Source organism: Xenopus laevis, chromosome 5S, assembly GCF_017654675.1.
Source record: "Xenopus laevis strain J_2021 chromosome 5S, Xenopus_laevis_v10.1, whole genome shotgun sequence".
Taxonomy (NCBI): Eukaryota; Metazoa; Chordata; class Amphibia; order Anura; family Pipidae; genus Xenopus; species Xenopus laevis.
Window position 1 is genome coordinate 76,614,099 of NC_054380.1, and position 22,290 is coordinate 76,636,388.

The window sequence follows — 22,290 nt, forward strand, 5'->3', positions numbered from 1 at the left end:
ATATAAACTATAATAGTCTTTCTGAAGCAAGCACACAACTTTTACCATTTCAGAGCAGCAAAACATTATATTTTAAGTACTTTGATAAAATTTCAGTTTTTGGTGTTACTGTTTCTTAAATGCTCGAAAGGCAGGTGTTACATGACCTGAGTCTCCTCTATGGGAACTGTACTCATGGGAGTGCATGGGATCCCTGAATACAAATAAAAATGCACAAAAAATATGTACAACTTTATGTACATTTACATGCACTGCCATGGGTATAGCCCTCCCCATAGAAGAGACTCAAATCAAGTAACGCCTGACTTGCCATGCTGTGGAACGCACAAATAGTCCAAAGCATGGGAGTGCATTGCCAAATGCTAATATTACAAAAGCAGGCTAACTGACAGCTAAGCTCTCAAGTAGGGATGCACCGAATCCACTATTTTGGATTCGGCCAAACCCCCGAATCCTTCGCTAAAGATTCGGCGAATACTGAACCGAATCCTAATTTGCATATGCAAATTAGGGGTGGGAAGGGAAAACATTTTTTACTTCCTTGTTTTGCATATGCAAATTAGGATTCAGTTCGGTGGGCAGAAGGATTCGGCCGAATCCCGAACCGAATCCTAGATTCGGTACATCCCTACTCTCAAGGAATATATCCCTGTTAATAATATTGGGTCCCTGCAGTACTAAACGCTTCCACTTCTTCCTGTGAGAATAGTTACCAAATACTACAACTTTTTGCATGCTATGCTGACCTGCAGTACTGGCACATGTCAGAATGCTGCAAAGGTAAAAGTTTATAATTTTTTGAAAAAGTACTTAAATCAGGGCAAGCTTATTACATCTGACATAATGATTGCAAACAGTTATATTTAAATGGAAATACATATTAAACAAATGTGAACAGTACACACAACGCAGACATTCTCTGACTTCAACTGTCATTCTTTAAAACAAAAGTACTGAAACTATTTTTAATGTAGACTTTCTTACTTTCTTGAATAACTTCCTTTTCATTTGTTTTTGAACCAGGCTAAAAACTTGGTAGTTTAGTATTATAGGAGTTATATATTAAAATAACGATGAAGCCAATTGCATTTATGTATTAATTTGAGATATCTAATAATTGTAACTGAAGCACACATTCATTTTGATTTAGAAATTGTAGACATAATATTGTCTTCTTTTTCATTCAGCATTTTTTGGAGCACACATGAATGCCCTGATCCATGTTGTGATGTACTTATACTATGGGTTGGCTGCCTGTGGACCACATCTACAGAAGTATTTATGGTGGAAACGCTATCTGACAATATTGCAACTGGTAAATATTTTACTTTGGCATACATTTCTAGAAGATCACAAAGTTTTTTCTGCTGAAAAAAAAGTTAGAAAACTCTTCAGAGAGCAAAGAGAACTGCTGTGATAATACTGTATCAATCTTTTAGTATACTGTTAGCCTTATTTGCCTAGTGACCACAGAGTACAAAACACAGGCCGTGTTTGCACAGAATGCAAAATTTATAGTTTAATTTGCACCCAAAGCACCTCTTTGCACCACTCTAGAAAGGTGTGGTGCTGACTGTGATTGGGCATCACACGGGTTCTCCTGCCAAGCCCCAAGCATGCATGTCATTCCCACCATGCAAGCCAGACACGGGAAGGCCCATTTATCAAAGTCTGAATTTATCTCAATATTTTCTGAAAAGAACTCCGGCCAAATCCACTGGTTTTTTCTACTTATTTATTAATACACTTTCCAGAAAATTTCTCTGCGGGAAAAATCTTGAAAAAAAAAATCGAATCAAATTTTTGGGATTTTCCACCCGAAGACTCCGATTTTTTTCTGATTTTTGTCTGAAAATCACGGAATCTTCGGATTATTGCAAGAAACCCCATCCTCGGGGCATAATAAATCCCAGAAAAAAAACAAAATTCTACAAATTTTGATTTTATTGTAAAAAAACATGATTTGTTTCAGGTTTTTGGCATTCAGAGTTTATTAAATAATCCCCATAAGGATATGCCTTTACACCTGTCAGTGCTGTACACTCAAAGTACAGTGTGCAGCTTACATGGCCCAATTGGTAGAAATAGTTTACCATGCTGTAACACATTAGCACTTGTAACTAAAAAAATTCAGACCTGTGACTGTTGGAGGTATCGGGGTCCAAGTGTGGCCCTGACAATAATTTTCAGTATTTGTTTATGATAAAATGTCTTAGACAAAAAATTGTGGGGGGCCCTAAACTAATTTAGCTGTGAGGCCCAACAACTTAGTTATGCCAGTGTTTGTAGTGTAATGAATAAGTTGACTCACATTACTGAAGTTTAAGGGGCAGATTTATCAAGGGTCGAATAATTAGGAAACAGTCCTAATTCGAATATTTGCCACCTAAAACCTGCCAAGTTCATGTACAAGTCAATGGCAGAGGTCCGTTGAGCCATTTGGAGATGTTAATAGCCTTCCTGAAATTCAAGTTTTTTTTTTTTGGAAAAAAACTCGATTTGTAATAATTGAATACGATTCAAATTTTCGGGAACGATTCAATTGAATATTAGACATTCAATTTTTTTTCTTAAATAACCAAATAACCTCCTAGCCGAATTGGGAGAATATTCCAACATTTGATAAATGGCCATATAAGTGTCCTTCATTATAATTGTAATATTGGTAACATGAAGCCCTGAAACCTACACAGCTGACTAAGTATAAATATTTTTTTTAGTCTGAGCAGCTGCTGAACCCTGCTGTATAATTGTAATCAGGAATGACTAATGGCACTAAGACTGTTGTGGAAGCTTTCAGGAGTGGAGCTGGTGGGTCATCCCTGATCACAGTAATATCAAAGGGCTTGACAGCTACTCATAATAATATAAAAAGTAGTTACAGCATTTACCTAGCTTCTAAGCATCTTGTGCCTGGGGATGCTGAGAAGTAATGGAAGCATCTCCAGTATTTGGGGACCACCTGCTTTAACACGGGACATGGAATTGGCTAGAGATGTAAATGTTATGATGTCTTTAGTATAAGAAAAATCCTTCATGTGAAGGGCAAACATTAAACACAACTCCCTAAAAAAAAATGAGGCAGAAATGTTTTTATAAATTCACATTACGTTTGTATGTTTTTTTGTTTTTTTTAAGGTTCAATTCCATGTGACAATCGGACATACAGCTTTATCACTGTACATTGATTGTCCATTTCCCAAGTGGATGCATTGGGCTCTGATTGTATATGCCATCACTTTTATTATTCTTTTTGCTAACTTCTACTATCGGACATACAATGCTCCCAAAGCAGCAACTAAAAGCGGGAAATCACTCACAAATGGAAAGACCTCTGTTAATGGCAAGTCCTCCATGAATGGCAAGTCCCCCGTGAATGGAAAGTCCCAAATGAATGGAAAATCGTTAATGAATGGAGCAGTTAATGGAGCTGTAAGCAAGCAAGATTATAAAGTTGGGCAAGAAAATGGTCGTAAAAGGAGAAAAGGAAGAGCCAAGCGAGAATAGGAAACACAAAGCCTTTAAACTGCTATGTGGAACCTCAAACCTAGGGTGTGGCACTCCTTTATCTTAAATAGGCATAAGGCATACAGTTATTTCTAATTACGTAGATCAGGTCTGACACAGCAATTCAAAACCTATTTAGGTAAAAGTATTTGCTGGCGTTATTTCTCATGTAATTATTGTGACGCTGGCACTACCCCTTACCCAGCGATTAAGCTCTAATTAGGAATATTCTATTTTTAACATTTCTCTGAACAAAGACATGGATTTGAAGAAGAGTCCCTTTTTGGCTTTCAAGCAGTCAGGGAGATACTGGTGAATAATCTATAGCAGAAGGATTTCTGGAACCAGCAATTTGGAGGATTAAATGGGAGGCAGAAATCACTGGAAGCAAAGTCTCCTAATCTTTTATTATGCCAAAATATTATGGCACATTTGCCTCATTTAGTCATAGTGAAAGTTGCAATTATGTCTAATTGCCGTAATTATGCAAAAACAAGAAGGTGGTATTTTATCCTACAGCGTCTACTAGTGTCTAGAACAGACATAAAGCAACATTAGTAATGGCAAAACTATGATAGAATTATTAACCCCATGATGTCTAACTGTTTTTCTACCCTGTAGGAATTGATTGTTGAGTGGCTTGTCTGTGAAACGTCCTGCAACCGACCAGATTTTAGCTTATAACATTTAACAGCCATTAGCAAGTAAATTCGAACAAACAGTTTGATATGCGCTTCCGTTTAAAAAATGAAATAAATAAATAAAAATAAAAATAATAATAATAAATACACCAACTTTCAGTATCCCCCAATTGTCCCAAAGTTTCCCTATAGTCCACCAAGGTCCGGAGCCGAAGATGGTAACCCAGAAACCGCTTCCACAACTGGCGATCGCTTCTAAACCTTAAAACACAGAAGAAACAAAAACCGCACCAATGTGAAAAACTTCCAAAGCCAGTATCAAGGCCCTGCTCTGGTTACTACTCACAGGATTTCCCGGACACGGCTTTCACACAAGAACAGATCTGCGGTGAGGTAAGTCTCAGCTTGTCCTCCTATGCGATGCCGCTAGTATACTTCACAATTTCACGGTCCTGTGCGCTCGCTATCTCTGCGATTCTGTTCCTGAGCGTTCAAGTTGATTTGTATCCCACAGTCTTGGCGTCCTTTCATACACTTCCCAGGTCAGTCAGGGTCAGGCACTCACGGGTTGATCAAAGGATTGGGAATGCCTTGTGCTTGCCTCCACCCATTGTATGTGCATTTGATTGCAATCAAATGCACATACAATGGGTGGAGGCAAGCACAAGGTTTAGAAGCGATCGCCAGTTGTGGAAGCGGTTTCTGGGTTACCATCTTCGGCTCCGGACCTTGGTGGACTATAGGGAAACTTTGGGACAATTGGGGGATACTGAAAGTCGGTGTATTTATTATTATTATTTTTATTTTTATTTATTTATTTCATTTTTTAAACGGAAGCGCATATCAAACTGTTTGTTCGAATTCGATTTTTGGGGTGGAATCCCTTTGTATTTTGCACATCCGAAGTCTACTACATTTTTGCGCAAGATTTAAACCATTGTCTATTAGCAAGTAAATGTCCACTGTATCACTTTTTGGCACATATCAGTCTAGCATTTTTTTAGGGATACCAAGCTTAAAACATATGTTGCTCTTTTATGAGAAACGATAACTGTAACATACAGAATGTATGCTCATATGTATCAATACCTTGCTATGAACTAAAGAACTGTATATAAAGTTTCAGGTGCAGTTTTTGCTCGGGGTAGGGAATTTCCTACTTTATTATAGTTACTTTTAGTATGACAAGAGAAAAAAAGTGAATAAAAAACGTCCTTACACAGAAAACCAGGCACATACCAGTATATCCTAACCCTTAGGTTTTCTTTTAGCTGCATGTTGCTTTGTGAATATAACATACTGACTGCTTTCCATTTACGAACTGCTTCTTGCAATTTAAACAAACATCTTGCATTGCACACATAGTTGTGAATGATTGCACACTTCCAATATGCATCAAACCTGTCATTCTTTTGACTTTGTACATAGTGGAATGTAATTGAATAACCCCTGCAGCTTTTCAGTTGTTTCCAAATGAATAGGTTAATGATTTCTAATAGAAGAGCGCATGATTATATGTATTCTATGGAAATTTAAACTTAAAAATGGGAGTGATACGCATTTCCATGTTTAGCAACATGCTCAGACAACAGTAATTTGGAATAATCAGTGATCTGTATACATGGAATACAATGCATTTAAAGCATTGTATGAAAGAGCGTCTTGCAACTAATTGGCTTCTTGTTAAAATGTAAAGCTAGACAACCCTCCTTAAGCTTCAGTTTTACAACTAATTATTTAATTGCAGTGTATTGAATAAAGTCATGGCATGCACCAAGAATCTATGCCTGCCAGTAGGGGTGTATCTTCACAGCCCATGCAAGAAAAATTTCTGGGCCCCCTCCACCTTGTACACATCCTGGGAGGGTCCAGCCCACAGTCCCAGAGTCCTGCTTGATGCATACAACCTGCCAGGAATGGCCTCCTCTGCAACCTAACCCCTTAGTTATTTGCAGAGGATTAAAGGTAAATAGTTCCACGTGCATGTGTCAACCCATAGGTCATGGGCTAATGGAGCATTGGCTCCCCTGCTCTTAGCCTGCGTGTTTTTTCAGGCTGAGAGAAGTGAATCCTCTCAGTGCCCCAGCTCCATACAGCTGTACCACTGCCGCTTGCATGCAGTTACACAATGCAGATAAGAGGTCAGCCCAAATATGTAAAAGGCAATTTCAGGCTGATCTCCACTCTACTACATGCAAGGGGGATGCAGTTAAAATGAATGGAGCATATCTGCTTTTTTCAGCCTGAAAAAATTAAGGTGGGTTGAGCAAATGCTCCATTAGCCCGTGGCCTTATGATATGCAGAACCTACTCTGTTAGAGAACTTGACTTCTTTAATGGCTAAAAACACTGAATTATATTAAAATAACAGTGAAGCTCTGATGCCTCCTTTAAATTTGAGGTATTTGTTTTATGTTAATTGCACACATTGGTACTGGTCAAAATGCAGTGTTCCATAGTTCCAGGTACTCCCTGGCTTTACTCTCCAGTAGATTATTTTGTTGCTCAATGGCAGGGGACAGAATTCTCAAAATTGTCCCCATTCATTTTGAATGGGAGTCGCATGCAAGTGCCTGTTGTAGAAAATTGACAATTGCTTATCTCTTAAAAATGTGACAAATATGGGCAATATGCACCCATCACTTGAAGACCGCTCCTATCAAGAGTGAATGGGTGACAATTTTTTTGTGTTGTGTCCCCCTAACCTTGGAGCTACAGAATACTCTGGCCACAAGCCAGTTGAAAACAGACTTTCAGCACTCCCATAGCTCTCCCTCTGACTGACTTCTCTTTCCCACTGCAACTGTAAACATGGAGTACTTTGGAGAATTTTCACCACTACTTGGAAAACAATGGCAGTTGAAATGCCCCTATCTGTAGTTCCGTAAACAGGTAACTGTAACTGTATGGACGTCTCTGGCACTATTGTGTTTCAGAACATCGACTGGAGAGGAAGTTGGTGGTAAAGCTGAAATTTGAAAAAAAAAAATGAAAGCAAAGTACTCATTTTTATTGGTGCAGAATTCAAATTCAGGACTTTTGTTGTAGTTTGAACCCAGCATACACTTACACCCAGAAAAGAAGGAAGGCGATGTTGGTGGAACACCAATGGTATGTTAAAAACAAGCATGTTTGCAACATATTAGACACTGGGCTGATGGCTTTTAGTTGCTCTTAGCATAATAATGGCATAGGACAAATGCTGGACCAGACAGAGGATGCATCTTTATCTGCTTAATTCCTGACTTTTGCAGTGGCTGCACTCATTGTGGCAATCAATCTCTTTATGTCTTGCAAAAAAAGTCTGCCATGTTGGGTTCTGACATAACTATGCAACGTTTATATGAACATTATTCCTTTTCCCCACTGTCATTAGCTGATGTGATTTACTGATGTATCAATTCTGCCCTCCAGAATCACCAAAATGATTTTTGAAGTCAAACTCCTATAATGCTGAAGCCAAAACCCTAAAAACTGAACAAAAAAAGCCATACAAGGCATTCTGTGTTTTTTGCAGTCATAATGTCTTTTAAGGCTATTTCTTTTTGTCTTTTAATATATATATGTTGAGATTTTTGAAAAGTTTGTGACATTATTGACCAATTCTCTTTAAATGTATTTATCTTTATGTTATTTATTTATCTGATCTGTGCTATAACTTGTATTGTCTTGTATTAACCACTGATCCAGTTTTGTTCTGCACACATCATTCTTGAATGTTAATGTAACAATGTTGTACTCCCCTCTGGCATGCATGGGGTTAAAGGATAAGCATGAGCTCATGTGTCCTTTCAAAATGAAATCAATAAAAATATCAGACATGTCTCAATGTGGCGAAGAGAGTAGATTTTTTTGACTTAGATTTTACAAATGTCAAAAGATACAATTACATCTTTAATCCATCATTTTATAGGAATTGTAGCTGCTGTAACCGCACCAGTGGCAGTCCACCTTAGCAGAAGTCCAATGTGAAGATGCCTAACTCCCCCCAAAAAAAGTTGCCCCAACCACATTACTCAATCCCCATAGCTACTGAGACACACATTATAGTCTGCACTGTAACTACTGAAATGCGGGCCAGAGAATTTCATCTGCAATTAGCAGGTGCATACACACGTATCCAGCATTGGGCAAAAGTCTAGCACTGGCTTGGTCCATAATGTGGACACAATATTGTAGAAATCCTGAGCTACTTTACAGTGTCAGATATATAGCTTTATAATGTTACCCCCTAGACCTGTATTCACCACTTATTACTTTTATTTTTTAACATATTGTAAAATATTTCGGCAGGGCAAGTTCCATACCAACTTCCACCAGTGTGTAGGGGCTCTTTTACGATATAAATCATTGATAATGGTAATGGCGGCCTCTGAAAATTGATCCCATGATATGTCTGATGACTCCAGGCAATTCTTTATAATCCTAAATAATCTTGACGCTCAAGAAAGCTGCCCCTGTGTCACTAAAGGTGTCAGTTTAATCTATAGGATGTCTGATTTTATACCCTATTGGGCAACTCTCGTCTCTGGTAGAGACAATACAAAATTATTACTAAAATATTGTGTTGCAGAGTGTGCCCCCATGGAGGGGCACCAAAAAATCAACCCTTGTCTGAATCGTACCTGCAAATTCCTTCTTATTTCAGCCAGTAAAAAACACAGATGGTCCAGTTCCTGCTTTAAAAATAGATTGAAAGGTGTTTCCCCTCCAAGTTTTCTGTTGTTCAAGTATAAAATCTCCAATTTCTAAAAAATATATATAAAATACAATATGTTATTATAGTAATAAACCTATTAATAGATAACCTAAATGTTAAAGCACTGACACTAAAGGAAACAGTCTTAATTTTCCAAATCTTTCCAGATACTAATTGGTTTTAAAAACTAATGTTTTTTTCTCAATTTAATTAATTAATTTAACAGGTCCTGAACCCTCATGCTGCCCCCAAGATGCATAAGCAATTTTCCAAGAACCATAAAAGTTACAACCTGTTTTTCCTTACCACATTACTAAAGAAACTTTTTTGAACGTCCACGAGGGACTTTAGACAGGAGGGAAACACAGACCTCATGCAGCTCTAACAATCTGTCTAACTTGACAAAGTACCAGCAGAGCTGTTGCATGCTTCTTGTGCAGTCTCTGGGAAAGCTTCAGCTGGCACAGGATCTGGGTTGGCATACAACAAAAAACAAGAATACTGCACATTTATATCATTTATTTACCAAGAGTATGTGAAATGAATAATTATGAAAAGTGCTTTAAAAATATTTGTTAATCTCCAATGCATGTGGAATGCATCTAAAAAGTACATAGGAATGGAATCCAGTGCTTGTGCCAGAGAGACGGGGTTGATATCGGGAGTAAAAAAAAAACTGAATCTTGTCTTTTACTATCAAGACACCAAAAACTTCAATTAACAAATGTAAGCGGGTTAATACACCAAAAACAAAACATCCAAACAGAAACATTAACAGATTAGGTAGACAAAACATGTTTATATTTATATGTAATACTGACAATTACACCTGGGTTCAGCATTCCGATATTTGAAATTAATTTGAAAGTAAGGTTAATTTTTAGGAATATAGATTAGGCTGTACATTCATTTTAAGCTAGCTCACTCTTTGTGACAAAGGAAATTTGTAAAAATTCCAGGCCTATTCCCTATCCAATGAAGGGGGCTGAGGGCTAATCAGCTGGCATGTTAAGAAATAAGAAAGTTGCAGAACCACAGAATTCTTGTAATATCACTTAGCAAATGAGTTTTAGATGTAACGTTAGAAATAGAATCAATCTTAACAGCTTTACAATTCCAAGGCAGCTTCCAAGACATACTAAGCTAGGCAGCTGCTAATTAAAAAGCTAATTAACTGAAACTATAAAACTAAATAAAAGGGATCTAAAGGAAATTAGAAAACAAGGGTACATTTGCTCAGAGTGCTCTTCCATTTACATACTTTTTGAATGGTTTCTGAGATATTAGTAGCCTTTGAGTGGTCTTTCCTTATACTAGGCTTATAAGGAAGCAGCTTTAATTGAGCAATGGGCAGCATGACATATTCCCCCCTGGGTCAAGTAAATAGTAAATCAGGTTTTTGCTTTAATGTTCCAACTTGTAGTAGACTATTCAAAACAAATTACTAATTGTGTTTTATTGCCAACTGCCCTTGAGCAATTTATCATCTACTTTATTAAATCAGACCTGGAGAAATGCTACAAATGCAACAAAAGAAACAGCCGTTCTGGGTGAAAGCTGTTGAGCCCAGTTTTCATTGAGGTAGCCAGGAGGCGCCACAGAGACCTGCAGCAAATCAGGACAGAGCAAGGCAGTGTGCATAGTGCAAAATAATTTTTTTACACTTTGCACACTGCCTTCAAATATGTAAATTACCGAGGCAAATTTGAGAAAAATCTCTAAAGAAGATGCAGAATTGTTAAACTCAGAGAAAGAACTACAGTAAACGATTAATTCGTTTCCGAACAATAAAAGTCCTGGTCCTGATGGATATGGAGCTTGCTTCTACAAAAGCTATAAGGATTTGATCAGTACCCCATTACTTACATATCTAAATTCCATAGGAGAAAAATGCAAGATACCAAAGCAGTCTCAGGAAGCACACATAACAATCATACCCAAACCCAATAAAGATCACCTACAATGTGGAAACTACAGACCAATATCCTTGATAAATGTAGACTTAAAGATTTACGCTAAATTAATAGCTAATAGATTAAAAGAATTGATACCCAATCTAATACATCCTGAACAGTGCGGATTTATACCAAGAAGAGAGGGAAAGGACAATACAACAAAAGTAATTTCTTAAATATACTATGCTAAAACAAAATATATTCCATCTCATACTAACAACAGATGTTGAGAAGGCTTTTGATCGGATCTCATGGGACTTTCTCAAGCGCACACTGTTGGGATTCGGCCGCCTAGAAAGCTCAATCACAAAAATTATGTCATTATATGATTCACCTACAGCTAGGGTAAGAGCCATTGGAATACTGTCTCAAAAAATTCACATCCACAATGGGACCAGACAGGGGTGCCCTCTCTCCTCCATTCTATTCATACTTGTTATGGAAACTTTACTGAATACCATCAGAGCACACCAAGATGTTACAGGACTAGGAATCAACAAAACAGAACAAAAAGCAGCAGCATTCGTTGATGATCTACTGTTATTCATAACAAAACCCAAAACCTCATTACCGAACTTAATGAACATTTTTAACACTTTTGGATCTCTCTCTAATTTTAAAATAAACTTAAGCAAATCCGAAACACTTAACATAAATCTCCCTAAAAATACAGTCCATCAACTTTCAAATTCCTTCCCATTTCAATGGGCTGCTAAACCAATAAAATATCTTGGAATCTTTCTCTCAAATGACCTAACCAAACTATAGAGATAATATTGAACTATTCTTGACAAACATCCCGAAAATATTGAAAAATTGGAAACACATATGTCTTTCATGGCCTGGAAGGATACAAGAAATCAAAATGATTGTTTTCCTAAAATATTATATACCCTACAATGCCTTCCAATCGATATACCTACAAATTCTTTCAAAAAAACTGAAAACTATATTCTCTAACTTCATTTGGGCACATAAAAGCCCTAGAATATCATATTCACTCCTCACTCGACCCAAATTGGAAGGGGGCCTTTCGGTCCCAGATATTCAACTCTACTACAAAGCGATTCACCTTTCATGTATCCTGTAATGGAATTTATCAGATAAAGGAAAACTATGGTTAGAGGTAGAACTCTCTAGAAGAGAAAATGTTTGATAGATGGAGTAGACATCAAAACAGACCTATGCTAATAAAGGCTTTTCTAAAACAAAATAAAGTAATTCCTCTATCAAAGATACAAAAGAGATAGGGTACCCACCAAAGAGACTCATGGAACGATGCTCAAATTCACCATTATCTTAACTACCAGAGCAAAGAAATAAGAACACTATACACCTGGTGGGAAAATGTGATTGCCTCAAACTCTAACCTAAATAAACCCCTATCAATTATATACCAACGACTACTTAGAAACAATACAAAAACAACACCAACACACCAGACAAAATGGTAAAAGGAACTAAACTTAAAACTACATCAAGACCAATGGAAACATATATACCTCTCTACCTACAAAGCATTCACTGCATCCAAGACACAAGAATTTGTATATAAACTGATAACCAGGTGGTACTATACACCGGCCTGACTGAAACACATGTTCCCAGAAGCACAAAGTCAGTGTTGGAGATGTAAGCAACAGGAAGGCACATTTAGCCACATTTGGTACCAATGTAGCAAACAACTATGATACCGGCAGGAGACAATTAAGATTATGGAACAAGTGCCTGGAGAAAGAGTAGCCACAAACTTTTTACCTAAATTGATACTCTACTATGACCAGGGCTCTAACTCCATGATCACAAACAGATTGTTGCTTCACATGTTACAAACGGCGAAAGTGATGATCCCAAAAAAATGGAAGGATACGGCGTCACCTATGTGCCAAGACTGGATACTTCTGATGGAAGAAACCAGGAAACTGGAAGAGATGACAGCAATTATCCATAACAAGAACACCAAATATTGGCAAATATGGTCCCCCTGGATCAATTATCTTAAATTTGCTAACTTATAGAAGGAACTCAATCAGAAACACCTTTGTTTCTATGAACCGACACTCTTATATTTGTCTTTTCTCAAACCATTCCATCAAGTGACAAAATATATTAATATGAGTCTGACTCAATAGGATTAGGATAGAAATAAGAAACCAGAAAGCTTTCTTTCAATTCAAATGAATATAAAACAGTATTATGTATAAATGCATGCTTTGTAAACATAACTACTTTTAAAATATACTGTGGTAACCTTTTCTTGCTTAAGCATTTATCCCCCCCTTCCCCCTCTTTAAATAAAGAATTTATAAAAAAAAAATGTAAATTACCCCTCCTGTGTTTTTGATACATGCAAGGGTCATTTTGTGCAAACATTTCAAAAAGCTACTTAATTTCCAGGGAATAATCACTTTTAGTTATAGAAATGTACATTGCTATATTCTACAATAAAATAAAATGCTTTAACATCAGTCTTGCTAATGGGTACTAATGAGAGCCAAAAAAGGAAAAGCGTTTATTTAAGAATGAGATTTTACCATGAGTTCTGTACATCCAAAACTCCATAGTTTCTGAGCAATACCAGCCCACTGATGTGCCATATAATGTTCTTAGTGGAGTAGCGCAGTGGAAGAAGCAGAGGTTGTGCAGCAATGGTGCTCATTCTGGGCATCTTCTAGTAGATAAGGTTTCTTGTCCAACAAACTGCCAGGAGTGAATTAGTCCACCTTTCATATTCTGCAAAAATATTCGCACCAGTAGTGCTTGTGTGCTCCATTAAAATCTCTGAAACATAGCATGACACAATGTATAGAATATTGTCAATGAAACTCAAGCAACTGGGTTAAAGGGGAACTATCACAAAAATTAAAATGTAATATAAGCTATATCATACTGAAATAAAAACTTTGTAAATGCAATCAATTAAACATTTTGCATGGTTTCTGAAATAATCAAGTTCATCTTCACTATCCCTCTCTCAGCATGTTTCTCTTAATTCTGTCTTCATGCAGGAATTGGGAGTCATTGACAGCTAGATCCAATTTATCTTATAGGGGGGGCTCCTTTTCTAACAGATGTATTATAGCTCAGTCAAATAACTGATTCCAGTACAAACAATACTAACAAAATAAACTGCGTTTTGCACAAATCCTGCATGTAGAGAGACATGATGTCTGGTGATTTAAACAGTGAGCTCTAATACATCTAGACAAAAGGAGCCCCCTATAAAATATATTGGATCTAACTGTCAATGATTATCTGACACCCAACTCCTGCATGAAGACAGAATGAAGAGAAACATATGCTGAGAGAGGGATAGTGAAGATGAACTTATTTCAGTATGATGAAGCTTATATTAAATTTACAATTTTGCGATAGTTTCCCTTTAAGTATTTTGATTTCTTCAGTTAAAAACTATGCAATGCTACTCTATTTTCAATATATTTTTTAAATTTCTGACTGGATGTTAACAACAACAACATATGTTAAAGAAACGCTGTTAAAGAAAATATATCAACTAAACGGTTTACCATTGGTGCACTGACAACAGTATTCACAGTATAAAAAGGCAGCTTAGATCAGAATCAGATCCTGATTGGCCTGAACAGAAATCCAAAGTCAGAAATGTTTGTCTGGATTCTTTTTGGACTTCAAAATTCCTTCAAGTGATGCCATTCATTTCACAGAATTCTGCACATTCTCTTATAATACCCAGTGCCTCTGTAAAGAAAAAAGGGCAATTGTTAATAGAAATGTTCAGTGTTACCTAGGTTACAAATGCTATCTGAAATCGGAAATATTGATGCTGGATACTGAGGGTTTGGCTGATGCTATAAAAATCTGAACATATACAAGTAAATTGGTTAAAGGAAACCAAATAAAATAATTTATAGATAAAATACATCAGAAAAATATTTTTTTTTTTATTGGATAGGTAAATTGTGCATTGGTTATCAATAGAATATATTACGGATTCACAAAATCCTGGATTTGGTTCAGGATATAGCCAAATATGATCCTTTTTTTAGAGCCTGGGTAAACCAAATACGAACCCTGTGCACGTGCCAACGGTTTGGATTATGTTTGCTAATCAGCCAAATCAGTTAATGAGGATTCAGGTGAATACAAAACAGGTGGGTTCAGTGCATCCCTATAATATATGTATATCTCTGCATCGTTTGAATTGTTAAAGAGATACCGACATGCTCCTATAAAAATCATAGGAAAGTCCGTATCAGTGAAGAGATGCTGCACGCAAAATATTTGCAGCCAGAAGCCCCCCAAAGCTGCCCCCAGCCCAGCAAACCTTAATGAAAATGACCCTCCGACACAACTAAAGCATCTTCCGCAGTTGTTTCAGTCACACTGGGGGCAATACAATCGTTCCATAGGATGAATTAAAACAGTACTCCAGTCCAGCCTATGGAAGGATCATGCCGCCTCCCAGGGGCGTAACTACAGAGGAAGCAGACCCTGCGGCTGCAGGGGGGCCCAGGAGGTATAGGGGCCCCATGAGGCCCTAATTCATATACAATTTTAATAAATATTTGTAAAACAGGTCAACCTCTAGACATTTGGGGGCCTGAAAAATAATTTGCTGTGGGGCCCAGTAATATCTAGTTACGCCACTGCCGCCTCCAGTCCAGAGTGACAAACAACTGCGGAAGATCCCTTAGCTGTGTCGGAGGGTCGCCTTCACTAAGGTTTGCTGGGCTGGGGGCAGCTTTGGTGTGCTTTCAGCTGCAAATATTTTTGGATTTGCATCCAAAAATTGCACTTTGCACAGTGCACTACCTTCATAAATAACCATCTTGTGTTTAATATTTACATTTCTGTATAAAGCAAATCCAACACTTGGTTACATGACATTTTCACTCTAAAGCTTGTTCAGTGGGAAAAACGTTCAAATATACAGGTATTTTCTTAAAACTGGGGTTACTTAGCAAAGAGTACAATTGTCAGCTGTAACAAGGAAGACTTTTCTTTAATACTCTGACACACCATTGTTAATTATTTCCTCTGTCTTCTCTTCAGCCTGACCGATACGTGAAATTGTTATTGTCTGGTCCATTCATTTAGCTAAATCCAGAAGCAATATCTGTGGGAGGTTGCAGGTTGCAGTTTTGTGGGCATCCATTTGCGGTGATGCCCACAAAAGCACAAATAAAGGCTTTTTAAACGACTCAAGAATTGATGGTGCTGTTCAAGCTTTACACAGAGGTTGCAGTCCATGCCATAGATCAATAGTCTTGGCTGCAAGTGACATCTCTGCAAGTGTCATCTACAGATCTCCTACCAACTCTGCTGTATACCTTCAGTTAGATAAAAAATGTCAGAAATTTATCTAAATCAAGCCTTTGGGTTTTTGTAACCAATACAGATATTTGATTAATCTTCCCTGGGCCCTCTTACATATTGGGCATCATTACAGTTCAACTGCTTATTAAAGGAGAGCTACAACAAAGTCCTGGCTTTCAGTGAGCATGCTCCTGTTTGGCATTCACCATCACAGAGCTTGCCAGCTGCCAGCTCTGCTACCTAGCTCTGCATTTGGTACAGAGGTACAAAATATAAACAGTTTTGACCAATGTAGTATAGAGACCCATGGGTTTACTAAGTTAAATTCCTACACTTCCTTGCTGGGCAGATGCCCATGTATCTAGTTATCTAATTTACATATTTCTGTTATTGGCCTACTGTCCTATGACCACTTCCTGAAACACTTTAACATATTGCCTAGTTAGGGGTGGGTCTCTCTCTATTAGACCTTCAGTTGCTGACCCAGCTGGATCTGCTCCAGGGAGCAAGGATACACCAAGGCCCAGTAAAGCTGTGCTGTCCTAGAGGGACCAGTACCTCTAATGAAAGTCTGGGAGGAAGGATCACATGAATGAGGCTTAGCCAATGGTAGTGGATAGAATGGCATGGATAGAACATTGGAGTCGGGGAAGAAGAGAGGTGGCGGAGTGTGTTTGATGGTGAACAACAGCTGGTGCAACAGCGCAAGCATTACTACGCTCCTGCTCACCCAATCTAGAACTCTTGATCATAAAATGTCGCCCTTTCTATCTTCCTCGGGATGTGCTGCAGGATGCATACTGGGACATGTTTCAGCACAGCTCAGTTGACATAGACATGTTTACAGAAGTGGTTGTGGGATTTATCAGGAAACTAATGGCTGTGATGGATGTGTTATTGTTTAAAATGTTACTAAAAAGAAAATCTCTACTGGATAGACCAAACAATGGCAAGTTCCTTAGTGAAGGATAACTCTATAGAGTAAATTTCATTTACATTAGTAAATTCTTATGTGACCTGTATCACTCCCCAAAACAATGGGCAGTTGCTTTTTTGCAAACGACAGAAGGTAAAAATTGACTAAACAAAGTTATGCATTTTATTTTAAAATGCCATAAAACTTTCCGTGTGTGTATAATGGTTATAATTAACATTTTTTTTCTAAACACTTACTAAGCTCGAGTGAATTTTCGATTTTCAAAAAGTTCGAATTTCGAAGTAATTTTTTGGATACTTCGACCATCGAATGGGATACTACGACTTCGAATTTACTTCGACTTCGAAGTAAAAATCGTTTGAGTATTCGACCATTCGATAGTGGAAGTACCGTCTCTTTAAAAATCCTTCGATTTCAATACTTTGCCAAATTAAAGGTACCAAATTGATATATTAGCCTATGGGGACCTTCCAGTGCATTTTTAAAGTTTTTGGCATCAAATAAAAATCCTTCGATCGATCGATAAAAATCTTCGAATCGATTTTTATTAGATCGATGGAATGCTATTTTAGCGATAAATCCTTCGATATTCGAATTAGAAGGATTTCAATTTGATGGTTTTAACCCCTCGAAATTCGACCCTTGATAAATCTGCCCCTTAGTATAACAAGTTAAGTTTAAGGTGGCCAGACTATTTTCTCATATATTCATAGATAAAATAGTGTCTTTTGTGTTCATGAAATAACGCACAGAACATTCTGATATAACCGGCTAATAGCAGAGAGCTGAATTTGATAACACTGGCCTTCTATGTTGTCATTTTTATATAATTGCACATTGCAGACGTATAATTAGCATAACATGAAAGCAAAGCAGGCAATAATCCTACTACAAAAGAGGGCAGAAGATTGGCTGCAATAATACAATAATTACAGTTGTTAAACTCTATAATTAACTTCTGTTAGGCAACAATGCATTCTAACTTATAGAACACAGTGGGAAAAAAAATAGGTTTGATTTTAAAGAGTAGATCACTAATTTAACATTGAATTAATTTTTATATTCATTCAGTTGGGCAGATACTAAATATACATAGCACAGTTTGGTTATATTCCCATGCCAGCTCCTATCCCTGGAAATCAGATTTGTCTGAACATGTCTCAGACTTACTGTTAACAAGATGGCTGTTGGTTTTCCTTCTACAGCAGAAATCTGGATTGCTGATTTTAAACTATTGATAAATTTACTGTGACTTGATGAATGGAGAGCATGACGAGGTAATTCTACCACACAGACATTTTCTCAAGGGGCGGATAAGCGAGAGCCGACTGCTCCAACCAACATGATGTTCCCTCTGTCATGAACAAATATAGTGTAAGAAACATCTTCAAAAGCCTTTGATACGCTGGTTTTTGCCTTATGATGTACAACAAATCAAGAGTGTGATATAAACCTTTCCTGGCTCTATCTCGTGCTAAATTGGAGATTTAAACATAGATATTAAATCAAGTCCTTCTTTGTCACCCATGTTTGCCTGTGAAAAATATAGAATCTGAACAGAATTTGAAACCAAAAAAGTTTTCAGCATATTAAGATAATAGTCAGTATTAGTGGGCTGCAGGGACCCTCACATCATATGACATTTACTGTAGTATAACACCTCCAATATTCACATTCCATGGTACAACACATTAATAAGAAGTCAATTCAACTACCAGTTTGCTTCCATTCTGTAGCTGTAAATCCAAGGATTTACAGCTACAGAGGAAGAATATAACAACTACATGCAGATAGCACACTGGGCAGACACCAAAGCTAAATTACAGCGGTAGTATGCACATTGCCAACATAGATGCCAGATACATTTCTAGGTCAGATTTTTAAAGTTCAGAAGCAATATGTGTAAAAACCGAGCTACTTTAGCTATTGTATTTAAAGGAACAGTAACGAATGACAATATAATTTACTGTTCCCTGCACTGGTAAAACTGGTGTGTTTGCTTCAGAAATGCAACAATAGTTTATATAAACTAGCTGCTTCATGGCATGTGGCAGCCATTCATGCACAGGATACATAGTAGATAACAGATAAGTTCTGAAGAATCCCATTGTATACTACAGAGTGTATCTGTTATCTGCTGTGTATCCTGTGCCTTTAATCCTTTTTCACCTTTGAATGGCTGCCCCGTGGTTACACAGCAGCTTGTTTAATATAAACTATAGTAGTGTTTCTGAAGCAAATACACCAATTTTACCAGTGCAGAGAAACTCTACATTATATTGTCATTCATTTAAAACATTTTCATTTTTTTGGTGTTACTGTTCCTTTAACATGGCGCATGAAGAGAGAACCAGTTGATTTAAAGAAGTGGTCCATGGTACATGATTCATTTTTATTTGAAATCAAGTTCAATTACTTCCCAAGATACCAGGACCGTATCCTATGGTTGCCCAGATGAACAATAAACCACAAAGACTACACACAGAATGCTTACAATTTGTACTATGTCCAAACTATGTCCACAAACATTTGGGTTACAGACATTACTAGGGATTCAGCGAATACAATATTTTGGATTTGGCCGCACCCCTGAATCCTTCGCAAAAGATTCTGGTGAATACTGAACTGAATCCTAATTTGCATATGCAAATTAGGGGTGGAAAGGGAAAATTTTTTACTTCCTTCCAAAAAGTCACAATTTCCCCAGCCCCTAATTTGCATATGCAAATTAGGATTCAGATTCGGTTCGGCCTGGCAGAAGGATTAGGCCGAATCTGAATCCTGCTGAAAAAGCCCGAATCCTGGCCAAATCCCGAACCGAATCCTGGATCGGTGCATCCCTAGTGTCATTACTAATACTTCATGCAAGTAGGTGGCTCTCAATTTTTCCAATTATTATACTAAACATTGAGAATTTAAATTCAGTCCAACTATTATGATTACAATAAAAGCACTGAAACATATTTTAAGTTGAAACTTACTTCAAGTACTAAGAAAATGACTTGCTGCAGCTGTGCTCCTTCTAGTTCTGGTAGGTGAAATATGGCAAAATGACACTGAAAAAGTAACAGCAACACCTTTCAATCCCCTATATATAACTGACACTACATTTTGCATTCAAAAAATAAAGTTTACTTTTCTACTGTTCTGTCAGACATGATACATTAGTACACCACAAATGTGAAATAAATTATTTATTGTGCCAAATATAGTAGGCATGCACCAAATCCATCACAATAATAACATGGCAATCAGAAGGCACTCACTCCGCAAAATGTGCTTGCAATTTGTGATTTATTAAGATCTCCACATAACGTTTCGGAGGCTCTACCCCCTTTCTCAAGTGTTCTTACAACAGTGAACAGGAAACAGGTATAAGTAGGTCAAACCCTAATCAGGTTCCACCCTCTAATTACAAATAATTACATACAATTAACATGCACCAAATCCACTATTTTGGATTCGGCGAAATCCCCAAATCCTTCATGAAGATTTGTCTGAATACTGAAATGAAACCTTTTTTAATTCCTTGTTTTGTGACAAAAAGCTACATGATTTCCCTTCCCACCCCTAATTAGCATATGCAAATTAGGAGTTGGATTCAATTTGGCCAGGCACAAGGATTCAGCGAATGCTGCTGAAAAAGGCTGAATCATGGCCGCATCCCAAACTAAATCCTGGATTCAGTGCATCCCTAAAAAATAGGCAATATTTCGGGCTTCTTATAAACCCTTTATCACTGTGTTTTGAGTGATTGCTGTAAACTGCATGGAAGAACTAACAACAAGATTAGAGAAACTCTTCTCTTTGACTAGTATCTAGATATGGTTCTAGTACTAGAACCATAGTGAAATATTATTGGAAAATACATCTATAGTGAAGAGGTTTCCAATGAAATGCACAGTGATCTATAAACCAAATTGCAGCAAACTAATGAACATAAATTTATTAAAATTCAATATGCTTAAAGTGAAACTGCACCCAAAAACTCATAATTAAAACAAATGTGTTAGGCACTTTCCAAATTCAGTAGTTTAAGTTATTGAAAGCAGTTTTTATTCTTTTCTGTTCTATGGCTCCGATTCTTGACCACAGAAAAAAACACAGAAAAATATTTAATTAATGTATATTGGAAAGCTATTTAGACATTAAAAATTGAAAAATATAATTGTAGTGGACTTATTACTACTACTCCTAATAAAAAATATATGTATAATATTTTACATGCAACAGAGACTGCAATATGAATGTTTTAGAATGTATTGGAGAAATAAAACCAGATAAATGAAACCTATCAAAAGCCTCTGGGAGAAGGTTCCCTGGTACGGTTTTCGTACTTGGATAAGGTCATTGCTGCTTTCATAATAATCCACTCCAGACACTGCCATTCAAAAGGCTTTCCTAGTCTTACAAGGACCTTATCATCCAGAAGCATCCGGAGCAGCTAGGGTAGGAAATGTATTTGTAGTTGGGGCATCATTTTGTTTTTGTTTCTCAAAATTCAAAAAAATTCAGTAAAAAGCTAATCAGTAAGTTCTTTGGGGCAGGGGTCTCATCATTCTGATTTGTAGTTAATAAGACAAGAATTTATGCTCCCTCTATTTTCAATATTCACCTCTCAGTTAAGGTGGTGAGTAGCTTGAGGCCCAATCTTAACATGTATACATACTGTATATAGACCCTATGGGCTTGTTACTGTGTACCTGTCACGTATGGCTCCCTAAATTCAGAACAAGTGCTAAGCTCCCGGTCACGGCACAATCTTCCAATAAACTTCGAGCCAAAGCGAGATGAAGTCATTAAGCCGTCGCAAAATGAGTAAGTGGCCATTTTAAAGTAAATCCTAATTGAGAGTTAAATTGCATTGCAACCCATCTTTGACTATCTCTTCTTTTCCCCATCCTAGAGTAGCAGTACACTCTATTACCACAAGGTGGCACATCAGGCTTCTTAGAAAGCATTTGCATCTACCCTTTCTATTAAAAAAACTAATGTGTAGATGAATCAGGAAAAGGGATCAAGAATCTGGGATTAAATGAGCAAGACTAATGCATAACATTGTATGGGAATGAAATTTACAAGCTTTATTTTTAAATAAAAAAATATTAATACAACTAACCAACTCTGAAACGCATTGAAGTCAATGGAATAATTTTGCTGCGGGACAATTTTTACGTGACCGCCAATTTTTTCATGCGCGACTGTTTCGTGCAAACGCATTAAACTCAATGGGTATCAAAATAATTTTGATGTGCG

At 37.1% G+C, this 22,290-nt stretch overlaps 1 protein-coding gene and 1 long non-coding RNA gene across 2 annotated transcripts in view; one reads left to right on the plus strand and one right to left on the minus strand.

Moving 5' to 3' along the window:
* Positions 1–7,977, plus strand: part of elovl4.S (ELOVL fatty acid elongase 4 S homeolog) — a 37,483-nt gene extending 29,506 nt beyond the window's left edge. Inside the window, exons 5-6 of the mRNA XM_018265474.2 lie at positions 1,188–1,315; positions 3,139–7,977. Coding sequence (XP_018120963.1) covers positions 1,188–1,315; positions 3,139–3,507 — 497 coding nt within the window. The 3' untranslated portion in view covers positions 3,508–7,977. The remainder of the gene's footprint in view (positions 1–1,187; positions 1,316–3,138) is intronic.
* Positions 7,978–8,136: 159 nt separating this feature from the next.
* Positions 8,137–22,290, minus strand: part of LOC108717991 — a 36,183-nt gene continuing 22,029 nt past the window's right edge. The window contains exons 3-5 of the long non-coding RNA XR_001935948.2: positions 14,330–14,519; positions 13,337–13,583; positions 8,137–8,896 (exon numbers count right to left, since the gene is read on the minus strand). This is a non-coding gene — a long non-coding RNA (uncharacterized LOC108717991). The remainder of the gene's footprint in view (positions 8,897–13,336; positions 13,584–14,329; positions 14,520–22,290) is intronic.